Here is a 20,227-nt window from a genome sequence, read left to right on the forward strand (position 1 = left end):
TCTCCCAGCAGGCCTGTAGCAGGGGAACCCTCTTCTACACTCTTTATGCACAACTGGTCCTTTTAATTGGCATAAAAGAGCTGGTATATAGATAAGACTGTAATATGAAGTATGTGCCCTTCAAAATTTCTTCAGAAAAGCAAACCTGCTCTAAACAGCTGAGGAGTTGTTAGTGGAAAGATCAGTGCATGTCTCTCTAAAAAGAGGAGCAGCCACAACAGTCAGCAACACTTCTAAGATCACATACAAAAATGCAAAAATAAGCCTTTATGTTACATGCTGGAAAACACAGCAATGTATTTGAAACTTCTTTAAAGTGTATCCATAGAAGAACAAACACTGTGGTCAATACTGGCAACTTCTGCAGCAGTCATAGAAAAACAACCAGCCCCAGGCAGGAACATACCTAATGTGCTCTCACTGGGGTCATCAGGATCCGGAGTATTACTCAGCAGACTGTGCATGTCTCCACGTCGACGCTGTCTGTGCCTCCTCCGATACTGAAATTCAGCATATTCCTGCATAAACCAAAGGTTACAAAATACAGGGCAGCATGCAGTAATATTTTTCTGATGTAACAAGCGCCACATTTTTATAAAAAAATGTGTGATTTTATATGTTTATTATAAAATCACTTTTTTTCAGAAAAATAAATTGCAAGTTATATCATGCAATGCTTAACATAAATAATAAAAAAATCCCAAGGTAATCCTAAATCTATAAAAAAACGATTTAGCAAAGAAAAATATTTGACATATTACCGACATTTTAATACTTGCAATCTCCCTTTTTAAAGAATTCCAAGTACACTTTTTTTGTTTAAAAGCTTTGATGCCAAACTTTATATACACATACAACGACACATGTTTTAATAAATATATACCTAGTGATTTTAGAACATAAAAAAAATTTTAATCTGAATTAGATGAATAGATTATCTCAGAGTCCCAGTTGCCAGCAACTGCCAGTAGAAAATAACCTTTGGAAGACTACAGAAAGCTGGCAGACATACATCAGGGCTCGTTAGACTTTTTCAGCCTCCAGGATGCTGTGGCTCAGGAACTTCTTAAGCCACAGCTGATACTCTTCTACTGAACAGTCTTTGATGGATTTTTATTCCGTGAACTAGCAATCTCCTCTATTTTTGCCTAACTTGAGCTGCTAATGAGCCATACCATATGGATTTGAACTCCTGCAGCCTGTAACTTCTCATGTTGTGTGTATTTACCAGAGACGGTTTATATAACATTTATGGAAAAGAATAATTTTTGACCACATCAAGCTAACATCCCAAGAGTTCATTATCTTAATACTTGGATTGATTTCCATACCTTTCCTGTCTAATTTTATGAGTCTTTTAAGAGTGTAATTTTATGCTTGAAGGCAAATTTCCAGATATGTGTTTTGGCTAGTACAGCTGACACTGAACCTGACTGTGTAGGTTAAGATCTTTTGTTAATTTCAGTTATTTATTTACACAAGGCAATAAAAATACACACGCAAGTACTAGCTCTTCTCTTCAGAAAAGAATACTGCTATTTATTTCCCTGGTTGGGAAATCTGTAATCCAAAGGCTTAATTTGGCCAAATGAATTGGGAAAGATAACATTACCATTAGCTTTCCTTTCTTACATTAACTCTTCATTCTTGAATATCTCAACATCTGAAGTATCTAAAACTTACATCCAGAAGTGTAATTTCTCTTACACAACGACCTTATTAATTTTGATAGAATTATTAGGATGTTATGTTGTCTTTCCATGTTTCAAACATGGAAAAAAACCACCTGTTTCAGACCAAGTTCTTATTCATAATGACATATGCAAGCCAAAAACAATAGTCACAAAATCATCAGTGTGGGCAGATTTTTATCTATGTAAGAAGATCCATGAAAACTGTTAAGAACACAAAAATTGCTGTACAGACAAAAGGTCCATTTAGCCCAATATTCTGTCTTCAACAGTCATTAGTAGTATATGCTTATGGAAGAGCATAAAAAACAGGGCAAGCATGAAGTGATTCTTCTCTAAAATATTCTTCCAGCTCCTAGGGAGCTCAGGCGTTTCCTAAATGGAAGGCAGTGCCTCAAACAACAGAAACTCAAAACTTGATATGGAACAATATAACTGAATTATTTTAAAAATATATAATTATATCACTATGAATCAGACAAGGAATAATGGCAAGTGATCACTGAACACTAAGATTTATTAATCATATAAAATCTTATCTCTCATCTGTTTGCAATAAAGTCATTGATGTTACCAACAGACATTTAACTTTTGGTTGCCTTTTGACCTTTAGAAAGATATCTTAATTACTACTCATAAAAGATTGTTTATGGTTACTTGGAACAATTTTATACATATAGCAAAATAAGTTCAAATTTTGTTGGGTAGGAACATCACTGTTTCACGAAATTATCTACAACAAGCAATATTGATTACTGAAACCAGTAAGATTTTCTTTTCTGTAATAATCTGGTATATACAATCATTCTACTACTTGTCAGTAGAAGTACACCTCTATGTCAAAAATTTTTTAGTGAAATTCACTAAAATAAACAAAGATGACCATTATTAATTTTACAAAATTCCTTTAGCACAGGTGGTTGCAAGTATCCTTGATAACTACGTAGCAAAGAAACCAACTTGCGTCATACAGTACCACATTTAGGCAAATCATAGAAACTCATAAGCAATCATCTGAGCATGACTGCAATGGCATCTACTGCTAAACAGCTTCTCAACATATTTCTCATCAGCTTTTTCTCATAACCAGTTCCACTGATGATACAGTTACATCTCAATGAGTTTGATGTTATCAAATGGGGAATTATTTCAAAAGAAAGCACTAAAGGAACTAGACAGGAGAATCAAGTTGATCTTTTGTAGAGAAGCAAGCTATTTTCTCAACAGCATGATGCTAACCAACAACAATAGCAAAGGAAATATATAGTAGTAGTACATGGAGTTTTCCAGGATGCTTTAAAATGACTAGCTAGAAAGAAAACAGCACCAAGGAAACGTTGAAATCAAGTTTCCTTCTTAACTGAATGCTTTAATCTAATGTTCTCAAAATATTAAATAAGAATTATGATGATAAAGGAAAGGTTTATAGGAAGCTTCTCATATTTTAGTGCAGAGTCTCAAAAATTATTTACTCTTTCCCATAAAATACATAGTGGAATATTCATTTTAAAAATTATAATTTTCATTCTTGGTTAAGTCGCAGAAGTTCAACTCATTTGAGTATGCAATTTCCATCCTGCTTCAATACATAAAAAGAAACATTTCAAATAGTTAACAATAGTTAAAAATATTTAGATGTATGCCTGTATGTTTTTGTTGGATTGTGACAGAAGGATGGAAATTTCTTTATTTTTTTTGTCAAATTCTGCTGACCCGATGATGCATTCGAAATTAATCTACACAATTTTATATACTTATTACTCTAAGGTTCCTCAGCACACAGACACCAGTTTATATACAATTTTAAAACTGGTTATATACTGAAAACAATGAATACAACATAACTTGTCTAGTGCCACCTTAAATAACTATATTCATGTTAGAGGCATTATTTAGAGTCATTCCACGATTAGCTATGAATATATTTCCTTCTATTGTGAAATAAACAAAATGGTAAGCTTAAACCAACTTGAAATGTTTTGAAATCAAAATAAGGAAGCTCTTCATGCAGATTGCAATCATACCTGTGTTTCTAGAATATGCAGAAATAAGTTAAAAAAATAAAAAGATATAGTTTACCTCAGGTGATGCAAATCCTAAATATTCCCAATCCCACGTTCCACCAGCAAAGCTATAAAATTAAGAGATATACCACAAAGTTTAGAAGTAGAACAAAGTATGAACAACCTCCAGAGCTTCAAAACCTATCCACATCTAAAAAGTAGTGCGATTGTAACTCTCTAAACTTAACAAGTCTTCTGCTTTAATTCTTACCTCAAAATTCATTTAGAAAACCATACAATTGAATTGTTGACTATTCCAGAACTGCTTGATATATTCAGCAAATACCTATAGATTTTTGGAGTGTACCAGGCATTTAGTGACAATCTTGAAAGTGAAATGGAAGCCACGACATCTAATCATTAATATATCGCAAATGGGGAAGCAATTTAGGCTGCAACATACAAAGCAGTGATTCTCAAACACATTTTTCCTCAGTGAAAAGATGTAATTCCACAAGGATCAAATGTCCAAGGAAATGTCACTATCTGGTGATTTACAACCACCACGTTTATCAGTTCCACTTTACCTCACTGTCAAAGAATGACAGTGGATTCACCCACTTGGGCAGCTATCAGTGAACTTTTTTGACTTGCACAGTATTTTGTTTGGATTACCTGCGCCTGGGTGCTTCTGGCGAGTCTGCAGGAGCAACACCACGGGCCACAGAGGCCAGGAACTCTTGCCGCTTCTGCTGCACAAGACAAGCTGCACGGATGATTTTATGGCGAGGAGTCCGAAGGTAAGGCCTGTTCACTTTCTGTGCAAGGTCTTCAGTGACCATTTCTAGGTCTGTCTGCAATAGTTAATAAATACAGAATAAAATGATTTTACAATGAAATGAAAATCGGGCAGAGCTCTACACCATACTGAGCAGAACGATATCCATTTTCCTGGAAAAAACATTTGAAATACCAAAATACCCACAAATGTCTGACCTTCTAGCCTACCCTTTTACTGACCCAAATCATAGAATGGTTTGGGTTGGAAGGGACCTTAAAAGACCATCTAGCTCCAACCCCCCTGCCATGGGCAGGGACACCTCCCACTAGACCAGGCTGCTCAAAGCCCCATCCAGCCTGGCCTTGAACACTTCCAGGGATGGGGCATCCACAGCTTCCCTGGGCAACCTGTTCCAGGGCTGTCCTCCATATTGGAGCAGGGCTTCCCTGCACTCAACACATATTGAACACCTTCAGGGGCCCTACAGGAAAGGAGGCAGCAGCCCCTGCTGCTGATGCCACTGCCACCCAGGTACTACCCAAGTTTTACGCCCACCCTCGTCAGACACATCAGTAGGGAAAGACAGGAAAGAGGTGCTAGAGAAGGAGATGAAGACTGAAGCTAAAATGCTATCCTCGGAATGGAGATTAACAGTAAATAATTTTCTTTCTTTCTCCTTCCACTAGCCTTTATCCCTTTCCTTTTTCAGCAAAGTGTTATTTTTCATTCATTCTAAAATGGAACTACAAGCTATTGTGTCACAGAGTAATAAAAATGCACTAATTTTCCAAACTTGGTTACAGATACAAAATGGGTATATCAGTTTTACATTACAAAAAATGGCAAAAAGACAATGATAACTAATATGACAAAAAAAAGTAACATTAGAAAAGCAATATATATGCATGTATTACCTGCATAAGTTCAAATATTTCTTTCTTTGTGCTTTTAGGCTCCAAAAAGAATCCATATGGATAAGAACACTTAAGAATGCGACGAGTTTTTAGAAGCTCTTGCACTGCATCTTCAATGAATGTGGTATCAGGACAGCCTCCCTCAGCTGTAAGATGAAACAAGCATTGTGAAAATATTTTCCTGCTGATGTCAGCATTTCTTTTAGCATAAGAGTTTTCCTCCAAAATAAAAATTATGCGCATGTCAGTTGAATATTTTGCAGGCAGCAGTTTCTCAATGACTACACAGTGTTCTTACTAAAAGAAGTAAGCACAGAGTATTAGCTTCTCCCTCCCTAATGCCACTTTCTCCTTGAGTCTTTCGAATAGGTAAGATTTGCTGTACATTTAGCTTTCACCCACTGCTTATGAATTCTGGTAACGGATGGATTAACATCACACAGCAGACTGATGTGAGCTCTATCCAAAAAACCCCAAAGGTTTAGTCATAACAGAGTTGATGTGATTTCAAATTAAATTCATAGATCACAGCAAATACTTACTTCCACTGAGAGCTCTACTCAACTGCTCCATCTTTTCTTTGGCTGTTTTTAGAAGGCGCTGTTCTAACTAGAAAAAGAAAATAAATAAAGTACAGTAAGATAATTATTTTTGGATTAATAAAATAGAAACAAAAATCAGTAAAAATGGCTTGACCCACACCTGGTAGCTAAGTTCATGGTTCTTAAATCTTGTGTAATAGTGCATAAACCTATCAAGCTCCTGAAATCTTCTATGCTTCTTTTCAGCCTGGAAAATAATGAGGAAACAGAAGAAACCAAGATAAATCTTATGATTTAATTTAGCAATCATCATTAGATATAATTACATAACCAACTATTTCTATTCCCACTATACATAAAGGATTGTACACAATGCTGATGAGTGCCATGTAAATGAAGAGACAAATGTAATTTTTGAAATTCACAAGTCTGCAAATACCGTAGCCAAAGAGTTGATACACTGTGTGTGCACGCTGTTTAAGCAGACTTTCCAAATGCCAACGTTAAGGCATGTCTCCTGGAGCACACAGCAGCTAATTACAGTACCAGCACGCCCATTTCACAAAAGGAAACCATGGCACCGAGAAGTAAAATAACTTGAGTAAAGTCATCAGTGGTTGCTACCAAAGCCAAAAGCAGAACCAAATCTTAGGTTTCTATCCACAAATAAGCAGTGTTTTCTTATTGTCTCTTTGATATATTTAAGGTTGTATTTTTCCATTTAGAACTTGGGTTTGGAAGACTTGACGAAACTTATCCTACATAGAAAACTGCAGCCTTAGCTCTATTTTTCAAACACACACAGTCATTTATTACCTCTACTGTCATCTCCTTGGACTGTTCCTCTACATGTTGAATAACCTCATAGCGAGTGCACCTGTAGTAGCCTCCAGTGGAAGAGCTGTGCTTCTTCCATTCTTCTAAGCATATCCAGCAAAAGTCATATTTGCACTGCAGTAAAAAAAAGGAACAAGGGGGAAAAATAATTGATATATTGTAGATTTGCAGTTATGCATTATTATTCCTCCATGAACAACTGAATTAACATCATTCTGAGTGTGCTTATGGTAGAAAAAAATTTTGAAGGAGACTCCTTCCTCTTTTACCTACTACAGAAGATCTGGGTTATGAAACCATGTCAGTCATAATTTTTGTTCCTTGAATCACAAGATTGCATTGGATTTACAAGTAAAGTTTTAAGTCAATGAAATAAATCAAATGATAAATACAGCTGATCGAGCCTGGGTTTTTGTTGTTGTTTTAAAAAAAGACAGTCCCATTTTTTAGGCAACACAGAAACTGATCATGAGAAAGAGTGAATTTTTTCCTAATATCACTTAAAAAAACGTGATTACTGGTATTTCTGTCATGTGGTGTTGCCAATGCAAAATATTAGTAACAACTACTCAAGCAAGAGAGAAGAAACCAGAACATAAACTCTGAAAAGTGATTACTTCAAGGTGAGCCTCTTCTGCATCGACTTGAGTAGAGAGCTTTCAAAATAGGTAACTCCTTACAAGGAGATCTGACTTATCCAGGCCTCTCTGCATCAGAGAAGATCAAACTGTATTAAATATTCTCAACCTAGCACTGAGTTCTCAGCTAGTTTATTTCAAAATAACTGGAAGGTATTTATGGATGTCTGGGCAAAATGCTTTACAACTTGGTGAATCTCGTTTATTTCATCTCTTTTACAGGTAAACAAAGAAAAATCCTGAAAAACCAATGCAAAAATTTACATTAATTAATATGAAGCCATTAATATTACTATTGGAATTTGATAAATTAAGTAGCATTTTTCCCTCTTTTATAAGTTTAACCTTTATAGGAATATCTAGTCCATACCAGATTTATTTATAGGTAGTTTTATACAATCAATCAGATATTACAGGAGAAAGTGAAATTTAATTTTTGCATTGTGCTTTTGCTAGTTTTATTTCTTCTTGTTACTGTGCTGCACCTTCTTTGTTCTCAAACACTTTTTGAAGCTGCTTGCTTCCACAAAATAGTAAGATGAGTGCTGAAAATGGAGTATGAGAATAATTGTGTATAAAATTGTTAAATGCGTACCACTGCATCATTTGCCTATCATTCAAAACCAGTCATATTCATTATAAGAAAAAAATCAGACAAAGTATTTAAAAAATGGTATGAAACAAGTTGTTTCACAAGCAACAGAACTAATACAGCTTGACTTCCTATTAATTTATGTGTATATGCTTCCAGTGCAATAATCTCACCTCTCCCAAATTACCTTTCTCCATGACCACTTCACTATATGTATCTTCTAATCTCTCACATCTCCAAAAGCCTCCTCAAAAACCCAAGATTCACCCAGTGTTCCCAGACCCTCCTCCAATACCTCAGTCTCATTAAACACTCAAAACCACATAATCTGTTTCTACACATCTCCCAAACCCCTGAGCTCTGTTTTATGCGCCTTTATGATCACCCAGCCATGCAGCAGCACCGTGTCGCCTTAAGAAATCACATCTGCGGCTGGGCCACCATCTGAGCCAAGCAGAAGAGGTAATTGCTGAGCAGGTAACTGCTGAGTAGGTATTTTAGCCTCTCTCTTAGTGGCAGTACAAATTAATTCTCTGCACCATACAGCTATCAAGTTTCATGAAACTTGCAGTAATTTAATATCTGTGACCCCCCTCCTGTTTCTTCGTACCTGGTTCAAAGTACCCAGAAGGTTAAAAACTACTGCAGGTAGGGGAGTGAGAGGGCAGGACTGCCTAAGCCTTGTCTCCTTAGAAATTGGGCTCATAAAACAGTAAGATGCCTCCTTAAGTACAGAAATGTGATTTTATGAGTAAAAAGTATCCTCCTCTACACCAAGGCACGTACTGGCTGCTAAGAGGCAGTCGTAGCTCATCACATAGTTGGCTTGCGCAGACCTTACTGCAGCAAAGGCAGAAGCTCCGTCACAGACCTTCCTTCAGTGGAGGAAGAGACTAGCGAGGTGACCGCTACACCTTGTGTCTGAGCCTTGCAATGACCTTGAGGATACCCTTCCATTCCTTCCTCACCAGACTGAAGGGAGGCAGCTTCTCCACCACAAGGGCAATCTGACTGCTTTAAGGACACTTAAGCTGTTTATAAGGTAGAGCATGGAAGAAGGAAAGAGAATTGTGGTTGTCAGCCAGTTCCTCAGAATGGTACTGCATTAAATTATCTACATTCAACAGTGTTTAATGGCCAAAGTCTTCTTCAGCCTGAAACCATACTTTTGTTCAATTGAGATGAGTTCAGTGCCAGCAAAAGCTGCAACAAACATGCCTTTCACAGTTTTTATGGAATTTATGAGCTCTTCTAAAAATCATTTAAGGAAAAATAACCAAACAAACCAGCAAACTTGGCATAAATTGAAGTGGAGGAGAATCTGTCCTCTGCTGACACAGACAAAACCAAGGAAACGCCACCAAAAAAAGCCCCAACCTTCAATTTATATCACAGAGAGAGTATGTGATGGCAATATAAAGAAAATGGGATCTGCATAGCAATGGATAAAGACTAACACATTTCCACAAAAACAGAGAATTACTTTCTAAATCTCTTAGCTTTTCATTGGAGGCCAACTATGTCAAGTGTGTGCTACTTTCTTATTTTTAATGATGCTCCTCAAGGAGGTATTAGCTGTAGTTATATAAAGTATTTCTGACAGAAAGAAACAGTATTCTAAATATGCCGCTTTTAACTAATTTGAGAGAAAAAGCATTCTCAAGTGATACTGAACTCATGGCAAAATATATTTTTTCTATTTTAGTAGCACAGTGCAAACTCATGACTAATTTTTTGGCTGCTGTCACCAATAAGTTTCTTTTGGAATTACTCTTTGCTGTCTTTTCATTCCTACTGATTAATTCCTGTTTACAGTTTTCTGTTAAAACTTCTCTGTTTTGTTGCTATGTTAAAGAAATAACAAAAAAGAAAAACGTAGTAAGGCAGCACCTTCATTAGAGCGTACCATTCCTTAAAATGTTTCATCTTCTGCCAACTAAAAATGTTCTTTCTCTTCTACATTATTAATGATGATTAAAGTATCAATTGTTTCTCTTTCCTGAAGTTTCATACTGTATTGCCAGTAATTCTTAAGTATTTATGAAATTTAGATCATTACAGTGTTCACCTGCCAGCCAAACAGATTACACTAAGTATTAGTTGTTTTCTAAATACACGTAACCTGCCATTTGCAAATTATTTAATTCTTGCAACAGGTTCCGTCATGACTCTTCAGAGGTTTTGGACACCTGCGCTCCTAAAACGTATACACGACATACACAACCTCAATTATGGTTTCACAACAAATTTTATGAAGGGTCTTTCTTACCTTTGCACATTGCATGTGGTTGCAGCCCTCATTCTTCTGAATTGGAGATTTGCAGTTGGCGCATGGTTTGGAGTTCGTTAGTAACCACAGGCAATTGGCAGCATCTTCATATGCCTCACTCACTCCCACAACTTTTTCAGGGTGACAGGAGGATATGGAGCATGCAAAACCAGAGAAATTGTACTTATGCAATCTTTTGTGAAAATCAGATTAGGAAAGACATATGTTTACCTGTTTCTTGACAGAGTATCATAATTCTTCACTATATAGATTTCTCACATATATAAATGTATACATTTTCTATTTTATACATATTTTATATATTATTACACACATTATTTCTATATATTTCCACACATATTTCTACATAAATTTATATATATTATATATGACATTTATAATATATAAATGAGCAAATATATATGTGAGAAAAATAAGCATAGTTTGACAAAGTGCGGTATATTTTGCCTCTTTATAAAATTTTCTATGCCTTCCAGAATATTTATAACATATTACAGAAAGGCTCTGATCTGTGGTAAACAAGTTAAGTTAGTTTTTATTCAAATTACTGTCAATCTTTAATTTTTTTGTTAATGTTGACCAAGAAAATGTCTGTCCTGTGTAAACCCAACCTTTATTAGTTTTTTCAGTAAATGTTATTTAATATTAAGCCATTCCCCACAATCCCCTTGCAATTCACCCTCAACCTTACTATTATTATTGCCTGTTGACTTGAATTAGTTTTAAAGCACAAACAACTGCATGGAACACAACTCAAACAGAAGTGCACACTGGGCTAAAAGATTTAAAATTGCCCAGGACAAATGAAATTATATTAAGGAATAAATCAATTAATTAATGAAACAAAGCTGAAGAGGAAGGGAAAAGAATTTTGATTGTCCTGACAGAATCACACGTTGATTTATAGGGAGAAATGCCTAATATGCAGTCAAAAGTGTGAAGCTGCCCCTCATTGAGAGGTTTAATTTTCTTCCCCTTTTACCCTATTTTTTCAACCAATGTAGAGTTTTTACTGAATGCAACTAAAAACCCCCTCTAAACCCAAAAGAAAAAAAACAGCAGCAAAAAAAAAATTAATCCCCTCCAGGCATGACTCTTACGTTCTTCTGGTTTCATTTCAGATACTTTCTGTAGCCAGTCCTTCCAGGTTTGGCAGTCACAAGGTTCATGTGCTTCGCCAAGACATTCCCTGAAAATGAACGTGTATACACAGTTACTTATCATTTAGAGATTTAGAATTAAAGTTAAAATTGGTTCAAGCTAACAAACATGGAAACTTATCAAGATATGCTCAAACTTTATTTTGGTTAGGAAGATAAAAAGCCATCCAATTAACATTATTTTCAAATACTCTTAGATTACTTGCTCACAACCATGGATGACCATTATTAAGATTTAATAAAGAATTTAAATGAGACAGGAAAGGAAAAGAGCTTTTAAAAATTACAATCTGAAATAAATCTGCTAGTTCGCAGTTTGTTTGAGTTATACTTGGGTACCATTTTAGTGCCACAAAAAGTGTTAGTACAGTTTCTGTGATAAAGGTAAAGAATAAAGAGATTATCCAAAACTAGGTAGTTTGCTATATCTGAAAGGCATTTTATGTAGAATTACTTGCGTCTATTCAGCTGTAATAATTAATAATTATCTAGATTCAAGCTTTTTAATCTAGAAGAAGATCCAAGCCCTTCAACACCAGCATTAAGTATTTATGGATGTTTACTCTTGCCATCAGAGTCTCTTAAATGGGGGCTTTAACTAAGTTAGATGGGAAGAAATTAGTCCCTTGAGCTTTTCACACGTAGTCGCAGATATATTGGTTCCAGATGATGCTTTGGCGCAGATGTATCAATACAGACTCTGGATCTGTAATGTCTCCCTTTTTTACTGAAATCGCAGCAAATTGCCTCAGACATCTGCCACATCAAACAAAACAATTCAGAGGGAGTGTATTTCAGGTGGGTACCAGCTGCATCAGAACATAGACTAAGTTTTTTGCAGATCCAATGGTGAACTGCTCTCTGCAGTGCAGATTCAGAAGCTGCATCAATACCCTTCTGATCATTCGTCCACATCTTTAGCAGGAACGCAGGAACAAAGAAAACATAATGGCAACAGTTTTCATCTTTTTCCCCCACTAGCTAGTCTGCTATCAAACAAGCTTAAAGGATCTCTGGTTTGGAGACACTTAAGATCTGTAGCTGGGAAAGATTGTACTGGAACGAGTAACTAGTCTGTAACAAGGCAATCTCAGCCCTGATTGAAAACGGACACCTTTCCGTTCGGTGGGACAATAGTACACTTAAATCATTGACTTCAAGAGAGCCAAGACCTCTCACACAGTATTTGTTCCCAGAAAGGAATGAAACTAGCAAAGATTAACTTTAACAAACTCAGTTCTAAGTTAAAAGATGATTAGTCAATCTTTTACTGACGGAGGGGGGGAAGGCTGTGTCTTAGATGTTTTCAAATTTGTAAATTTGTGGATTTCTATTGAAGTGCAATCATATATATATATATATCTCATGTATCCATATCTAGATTTATATGATAGTCACAACAGAGTGTTGAAGAACAACTTCCCATGCAAGAAGTTCTTTCCTCAGCCTACCCCAAAACAAGGATTTTTATACTGGGATGTCATTTTACTAGAGTAAGAGCATTAAGTTTCATACCGTATGTTTTATGAGCCTATCACTCATAAAACTTTTTATGAAACAAAGTTGTATTTAGGATAGACTCCCTGACAGCACTGAATGAAGGGAACTAATGTCAAACAGCTGTGACAATTAACAGCGTTAGCCTCCCAAGACTGCCTTCCTCACTACTCAGCAGGATGATTTATTTGAAGGTGCACTACATACTTAATGAAATTGTAGCAAATTTCAACAAGTTAAAATTCATGGAAGGGCTAGAAGCATCATCCAAGAAGAATGGATGTTCTGGATTTTCTTTCCCCTCATGACAGTATTTATGTCATATAATGAATTCTGAATCAAAACATCAGAACACTGTTGCAACTTATAATTAGCTTCTCAAGTGCACCTGAAGAGATGTCTCTCCCACAGAAGGAGACTCTGCCCCTGTGTCTCCACCTAGGATGAAAGGAGCGAGCACTGATGGTGCAAAACTGTGTGCACTGTCTGCTATGACTATTTTCCAGAAGCCTGCTTGCTACAATTCCTTGTGCTTCTGAAGCACCATGAAGAGGCTGATCAACACATCTGATCAACATGTGTTGAATGTATCTGATAATATAAAGATGTAGGATTTGTGCAGTTTTCATTTGTACTACATTTAAGTATCTCAGGATGCTTTTTCTGAAAGGGAATAGAATTTTGTGTTTGTCACAACAGATTACGTTTTGTTGAAGGCACTGTTAGTGGTGGGTAATGAAAAATGAGTAAATTCTAAGGAACTCTGTATTTAAGAGTAACATTCCTACTTCTCCATAAAACAAAACGAATTGCTCAATAGGCTCAGGAATTTCTTGCTTTACAAGTAGGAAGGCTACAGATCCAAAAAAAGCAAGTGATTATCTAGGGGTTGGTTGGAGTTTTCTAATGCATAAATTCTGAAGAATCTCTTATTAAATGCAGTATCAGTTGCTATTACAATGTCTAAGCTGTAGATTACCTGGGTGAAATTGCAGAACTGACATAAATATGGAACTGTGGCATGTGTTGATTGAACTTTAAAGATATAAAGCAAGCTCCCTTGAAGCATAGAGTAATGATGAAAACCCTCTGAACCGAGAATACACTTTTTCTCCCGAGGAACTCATTCATGCACGGGGTTATTGTACTGTAAGACTAATATGGCTGTCCTCAGCAAATGGTTCTGATTTATAGTACTGCACGATGCTTTGGCTGCTAGCAGAACTTTCTTGCCATTGCTGATACTCTTAGTTCACTTTTGTGGGGATGAAAAAAAGGCCTTGGAAATGCCTTCTTGGATGTTTTACTGCTAAAATGAGGTCTTTTTCAAGACCTTAACAGTATTTGCTTGTGCAGTACCTTAAAGCATTACCATAAAAAGAACATTCAGAATATTTTATCAGGAAACATAAAAAAGACATTTCTCGTAAAAAGTAGGCGCTCAGAGGACATTCTGGGGAGCTAGTACATTCAGCCCATGTAAAGGAAGCAGAAGCTGCCAACATCTGAAGGACCATGTCAATATTATTACTAAAGTGGTCTCAAGCTCTGTCATTCGGGTTAACAGAAAAATTGATTGCCTGTCTGTAATCAGGGAGGGAGCAAGGATGAGAGGATGGTACCTTCTTGTGGAATAGTACTAAGGTTTGTTATATCTTCACTGGTAAAAAACAGTTTCTGGTTTGTTTCCATAGGATTTGTTTTTTCCTCGAGTTCTCCATCCATTGTGAACAACCTCTTTCCAAGAAGTTCTGTCTTTTGTGGTTGTTTCATTATGTCTGCTTTCCTCTTGTTCCTTCTTCCTTTCCATTCATATGAGTAAAGAACTAAAATCAGAAGCATTTCATTAAGAGTCTTATGATATTTGGAATCAAGGAGATTATTCAGGATATCTTCTTCTTGCATCACGGTTTCAATTGAAAAATGAAAAGAAGGATTACTCAGCTTGTCTGAATGTCTATACTTTGGTTGACCCTTTTTGATCTTCCAGCAGTGAAAAGGATGTCCCACTACAATAGCCATAAATTGTCAGTCAGATAATCTAAAAGAACTAGGGCTTTGCTCTGCACTTCAGAAAAACATCCCACCGCTTTTTTGCTTTTGTTGATACTGCTGTTGTCCTTTCCTTGGAAGTGCTGAAGATAGGCACTCTGAGAGATGTTTTTTAATATCTTGGCTTTTTACTCCTTCTTGAGCTTGTATTCATCTTAAGACTCAATAGAAGATAACATAAAGAAAAAGTACTGATCCTGAAGTGAAACAATGATTGGAGTGATCCTGCAAACAGAATACCTATGTATGAAGCAAAAGGTCCTCCATAGTCCTGTTTAAACTCCAGGTTCTTTGATGTGATTCTACCAAAACTCAGAAAGAGATAAAAATTGCTGGTTTTCTGTGCTACAATTCAGAACGTGCCATGTTTCAATTATACAACAACTATCCAGAGCAGACACAAAAACCCCTCCACCAATATCCCACTGCTTCTCTGTCCCCTCAGAGCAGAACATCACAACACTCCATACCACTGTTTTGCATCTGACAAAGGCAATAATGAGTAAGACAGTACTTATAAACCTTTGCTGTGCTCCAAAATACTAAAATATTTGTGCACATGAGGTTATTTCGTGCACGGATACAGGATAGTACAGTCACATACCATCCCATACACATTTTTGTAGCACACTTGATTCTAAGTGGGACTTTTTAATTAATCCCTGGAATAGCAGTGACTGTGAGTTTATGCAGATGTAGGTAATTTTCTAGTACTAACCAGCAGAAAAGATGTCCTTTTCCACAATCTACAGCTGGGGCTTTTAGCATTGGGAAACTGAGTGTATCTGATCCTGTTGAATTTGATCCTTGTCTTGTTAGCCTTACTGCTCTTTCACAGCCCGGTATGGGACACCATTTAATAGCAGGATTATTTTCAACAAAGGCCTGAGGGGAGAAAAGGAAAATATTTTACCACATAAGATCAGAGCTCATCATTGATATAAACCAATCTGTATTCATAATCTTCCTTTGAAGGAACAAAGCCAAAATGCATAGCTGCTTGTAGCTACTTTGATAGGTTTTAAAAAACTTATTAAAACGGAGTAATTTGATCTCCACCTTAATTTAAAAAAAAATAAAAATAACAGTACTTCAGACTTATGCTAAGATGCAAATGACTTACAACCCAAACAAAATGTTCAATGTGTGCAAGTCAATTTCTTTGTGATATGGCTTACTGTAAACTTCTACTCTATAGGCTCTAGTAATACACTCATTAACAGAACCAACTCTTGTAGTCAAAAATAATTAAAACCTTACTGATTAAAACAAAAATCCCACAATATATCCCACCCACAATAAACTTGAAATCAGAACTAGACTAACTCAGGAATTTACCTCCAATCTTTTTTGGTTAATGTAGCAGGTCTTCTTTTGTAAAACTTACATCTAACAAATGAGGAGTAAAAGGAACTTTCACTACTTTGCTTCAAACCAATGCTGATCACCAGCCACTTGAAATATGAAGATGTACAAGATTAATCGTATCTGGTAATTTAATTTGCATCTCACTGTGTAAGACTCTGTTACTGTGTATTAAAGTGACTTGTCACACAGAGAAAGTACTGTATTGTAAACAAAAAAATATTTCTCTACTTTCTTTTGCCCTGCCACCACTGATAAATTAGTACGTTATCTCAAAGACTAGTTCATTACTACACCAGTGTAAAAGAAAAAGGGTGAATTAAAAGATTGCTTTAAAAAAAAGTTGCAATGATGGAACTAAACGCATTAAAAATCAAACAGGAAAACCAAATCCAGGTTTTCCTACTTCTCTTCCTGTATATAGCAATCATATCAAGCATTGGATGGAAAAAAAATTCACTTGTACTAATAAATTTTTAAAATGGAAATAGGTACTATTTCTAAATGTAAACAGTCTCTTGGTAATAAAAATAATCCAAAAACTCTTAAAAATTTTAGATTGCCAACACAAACAAGACTGTCTGATTAAAAGCTTCGTATCACCTGTTACGAACATTAGTTTGATCAAATAATTTTATTAATACTGCATTAGGTTACACATTATGGAAGTATTGCATTTGTGCTAAAGAAATAAATATAATGTTCTTTCTTTTTTTCAGTGGTCTGTCAAACATTGGTATTATGGCATATAAGAACATCCAATAATTCAGTGTACATATTAATTTATGAATTTTTAGTTGGAAAGTTACAGATATATTGCAGCATTTCACATAGAACTTTTAAGTTATTTTTTATAAAATGAAATACAGTTCAAGAGTACAAGAACAGTTTGATAATTTACCTTAATGTCAAATTGAAGATATCTTTTGTCCATCTCCTTGGAAACCACACTTTCTATGATGTCTACAGGCACAAGCTGGAAACAATCATATGCTGGGCAAAAAATGTTGTGAGCTTCACCCTCCTGAATTTTCAGATTCAAAAATCTGCCAGAATTTTGTCAGTCAGTATTTGTGAATAAAAAGTAAAAATTAAAAGGCTGCTGAATACTTTATACCAGGTTCACATATATTCACATTAATCAATTTTTAAACAAAGAATAGGAAGGATCCCTTTCTGCTCAAAAGGGCTACAGATTTGATGAACAGCATAATTAAAAAAACCCCAAAAGAACAGTGCCATGGTTCAAAAGTGAGCACCATCAGTTATGCTTAGCTCGCTCTGTTTGTGGTTTCCATCCTTGCCATTTATCAGACAGCTATGCAATGTTTAATTAAACTGAGCATTACTTCTAACTTAAATCAGAAACGGAACGTGTAAGTGTAATTAATCTAGGAAATAATTAATTTCATATGCAATTAATTTTTACAACTGTGCTAGTCAAAATAGGTCTGCTCTTGGAAACAAATTTCTAAATGGAGACCTTTGTAGTCCCTAAGCACCAGAATGCAAGACAGAACGAGCTCAAAAATCTGCTGAAAGCTGGACTTCAACTAACAGTGCACAAGGTTGTGTAGTTTAAAAGCTGGAATTTATTAATCTGACACCAAGGATGATACCTATTTCACCTAACTTTAATCATCTAAAGGACAGGAAGCTATTCTAAGTTAGTCATCTGGGATCCTTTAATAGTTAAGGAAGAGAGACTTGCCCGTTCATCCCAACTTAGATTCACATCTTAGAATGGGATAACTCAGTCCTGGCTACCGGCTCAGAAAGATGAATTCTACCCTAGATGTGCCACCGCAAACACTTGCTTGACATTGAACTGTAGCTCAGAGTACACTCACAAATTGCAGTATGCATAGTCCAGCACCCAAATTAGAAGCACCATGTCAAGCCAGTGATCTCTTGGTAACTTGTACACCGCTGCATAACAATTTGCAAGAGAACAGAACTATTAATTTCCTTGCCACTGAAAAGAATTGCCTTCTACAAGCTCATATGGAAGAGAAAGTGCTCTTCCTTAACACAGGACGAATGGGTCCATATAAATTGGGCTGATCTGCAGTAGGACTAGCTGTGCTGATACGACACTATAACAAGACACTATAGTGGTCCAGTTCAAGTAGAAGAATCTCCTGAATGGGGACAAAGATGAATATAAAGGCACTGCATACAGATATAATTATTCCCAGGAAGTATGATTAATATTTATACTAGCATAATTATCCATGTCTGAGTTTTTTACTAGCACAACTATTCTGACTTTAAAAAAAATACGTAGTAACAAGAGCATTACACTAATAGAACTTTTGAGCTAAATCTGCTCCTCGATTATTAGCCCTCAACGTAAGAAAGCATGTTAATTGCTTCTCTGGAAATGGATTTACGATACCGAAGTTCAGTGTGCTAAACTAAGAGATGGAATTAAGCATGTGCTTAATTTAGCAAGTGTAAACCCCAGTGCCGCCAACATCACACATACACTGGGCAAATCAAGAGTAGGTTCATCTACTTACGCACAGGCTTTAAACTTTGGCTTAAGAGTTTTGCTGAATCAGAACCAAACCAAACATTATGTAAGCCTAGAACAGTTGATGGCCGCTTTGAGCGACAGCTTAAATATTCGATGGGGTCAAACCAGAAACTCTTTGAAATGAAAGCAGTACTTTAACATGAGCTGTTTATGGTCTCTGCCATTTCCTCTTCAAAATGGCAAAGTGAAAGTTTCTCAAAAGATAGAAAAGTGCATATACTCACGCCTCCCAGCATGCTCTGCAGAAGTCATGTCCACAAGGCATATCCACTGGGTCTTCAAATACAGAAATATTACACATACAAATGCCACACTGTAGATGAAAAAAGTACTTCTGATTAAGAAATACCTAAAGCCTTTCATATTGTTAGCAGGACATGTTACATTGGAAAATCTCAGCAAAAATTTAAAGTGCTCAGAAGGGCAAAAAAATCTAACCGTACCCAGAAAAAAAAAGTTATTTAAGCTATAGAAATACAAATGGGAAAGATTATGTATCTCTGTTTCTACACCTCCGTATCCAAACCGCACATTTTGGGGTGCCTTCCATTGTGTCCTCCCGCTCAGTAAGTGCTTCACCCTACAAAGCGCTGGGACCTTGAAGTTAGAGTTCTACGGACAAAAGGGATCTGAATTTTTCACCAGCTTCACAGGCAGCCAGAAATGGAGTTTGGGGATGACAGAGGCTACAGGAAATGTTTAGCATCTCACACAATCAGGTCCAAATCAAGGCGGAGAAATCCCGTTGTGCACCAGCAGCAACTATTTTAAGTAATAATCTACATGAATACTATTTTTTTTAAATACTTTGAGGTTTTCGATTAAAATAAAGAATAAGTTAAGCTACAAATATTCCAACAGAAGATACCACTGCTGAATTTCATACAACTAGGTAGTACAGAAAAAATAATATTGAATATTAAGACCCTTACTCTGAAAACATTTAAAGCATAGGGATGAAACTACTCATTGCTTGTGCTCAGGTGTGAAAATAAATATTCATGTTCTTCAAAGAGTACAAACAAATTTTCCTTTCCATTGGAACAAAGATTCCAGGAAAATTTACTTCAACTTTCAATACATTAGATATTATACACACATAGGACGTTTCCAAAAAACCTATAGTATAAAAGCCTATAGTGTGTCACTTTTAAAAAGCACTGTGTTACAGCCAAAAAAAAAATCAAACCAAAAAAGATGGCATTTAAAGTGTAAAATTGATGAGGGCTTTTATTGTTGTTTCAGCCATTTCAGCTTATTGTCTTGCCAAAATTAAATATTTTAGAAGTTGACAATGCGTCAAAAATGTTCACTATTAAATTTATA

General features: G+C 35.9%; 1 protein-coding gene across 12 annotated transcripts in view; it reads right to left on the reverse strand.

Annotated features, from left to right (window-relative positions):
• Positions 1-20,227, reverse strand: part of ANKIB1 (ankyrin repeat and IBR domain containing 1) — a 103,506-nt gene that overhangs the window by 10,473 nt on the left and 72,806 nt on the right. For 11 of the 12 annotated variants that reach the window (XR_008465043.1, XR_008465044.1, XR_008465041.1 and 8 more), the window contains 12 exons: positions 19,126-19,214; positions 17,264-17,408; positions 15,716-15,882; positions 11,389-11,477; positions 10,268-10,398; positions 6,748-6,882; positions 6,092-6,178; positions 5,932-5,998; positions 5,390-5,535; positions 4,370-4,548; positions 3,771-3,822; positions 407-518 (listed from right to left, as the gene is read on the reverse strand). Coding sequence is in view for 8 of the 12 variants with exons in the window: in XM_054192778.1 (XP_054048753.1) it covers positions 407-518; positions 3,771-3,822; positions 4,370-4,548; positions 5,390-5,535; positions 5,932-5,998; positions 6,092-6,178; positions 6,748-6,882; positions 10,268-10,398; positions 11,389-11,477; positions 15,716-15,882; positions 17,264-17,408; positions 19,126-19,214 (1,399 nt within the window). In the remaining 4 variants the exon portion in view is untranslated. The remainder of the gene's footprint in view (positions 1-406; positions 519-3,770; positions 3,823-4,369; positions 4,549-5,389; positions 5,536-5,931; positions 5,999-6,091; positions 6,179-6,747; positions 6,883-10,267; positions 10,399-11,388; positions 11,478-15,715; positions 15,883-17,263; positions 17,409-19,125; positions 19,215-20,227) is intronic. The other variant, XM_054192779.1, reaches the window with a different exon arrangement.

Source organism: Rissa tridactyla, chromosome 2, assembly GCF_028500815.1.
Source record: "Rissa tridactyla isolate bRisTri1 chromosome 2, bRisTri1.patW.cur.20221130, whole genome shotgun sequence".
Taxonomy (NCBI): Eukaryota; Metazoa; Chordata; class Aves; order Charadriiformes; family Laridae; genus Rissa; species Rissa tridactyla.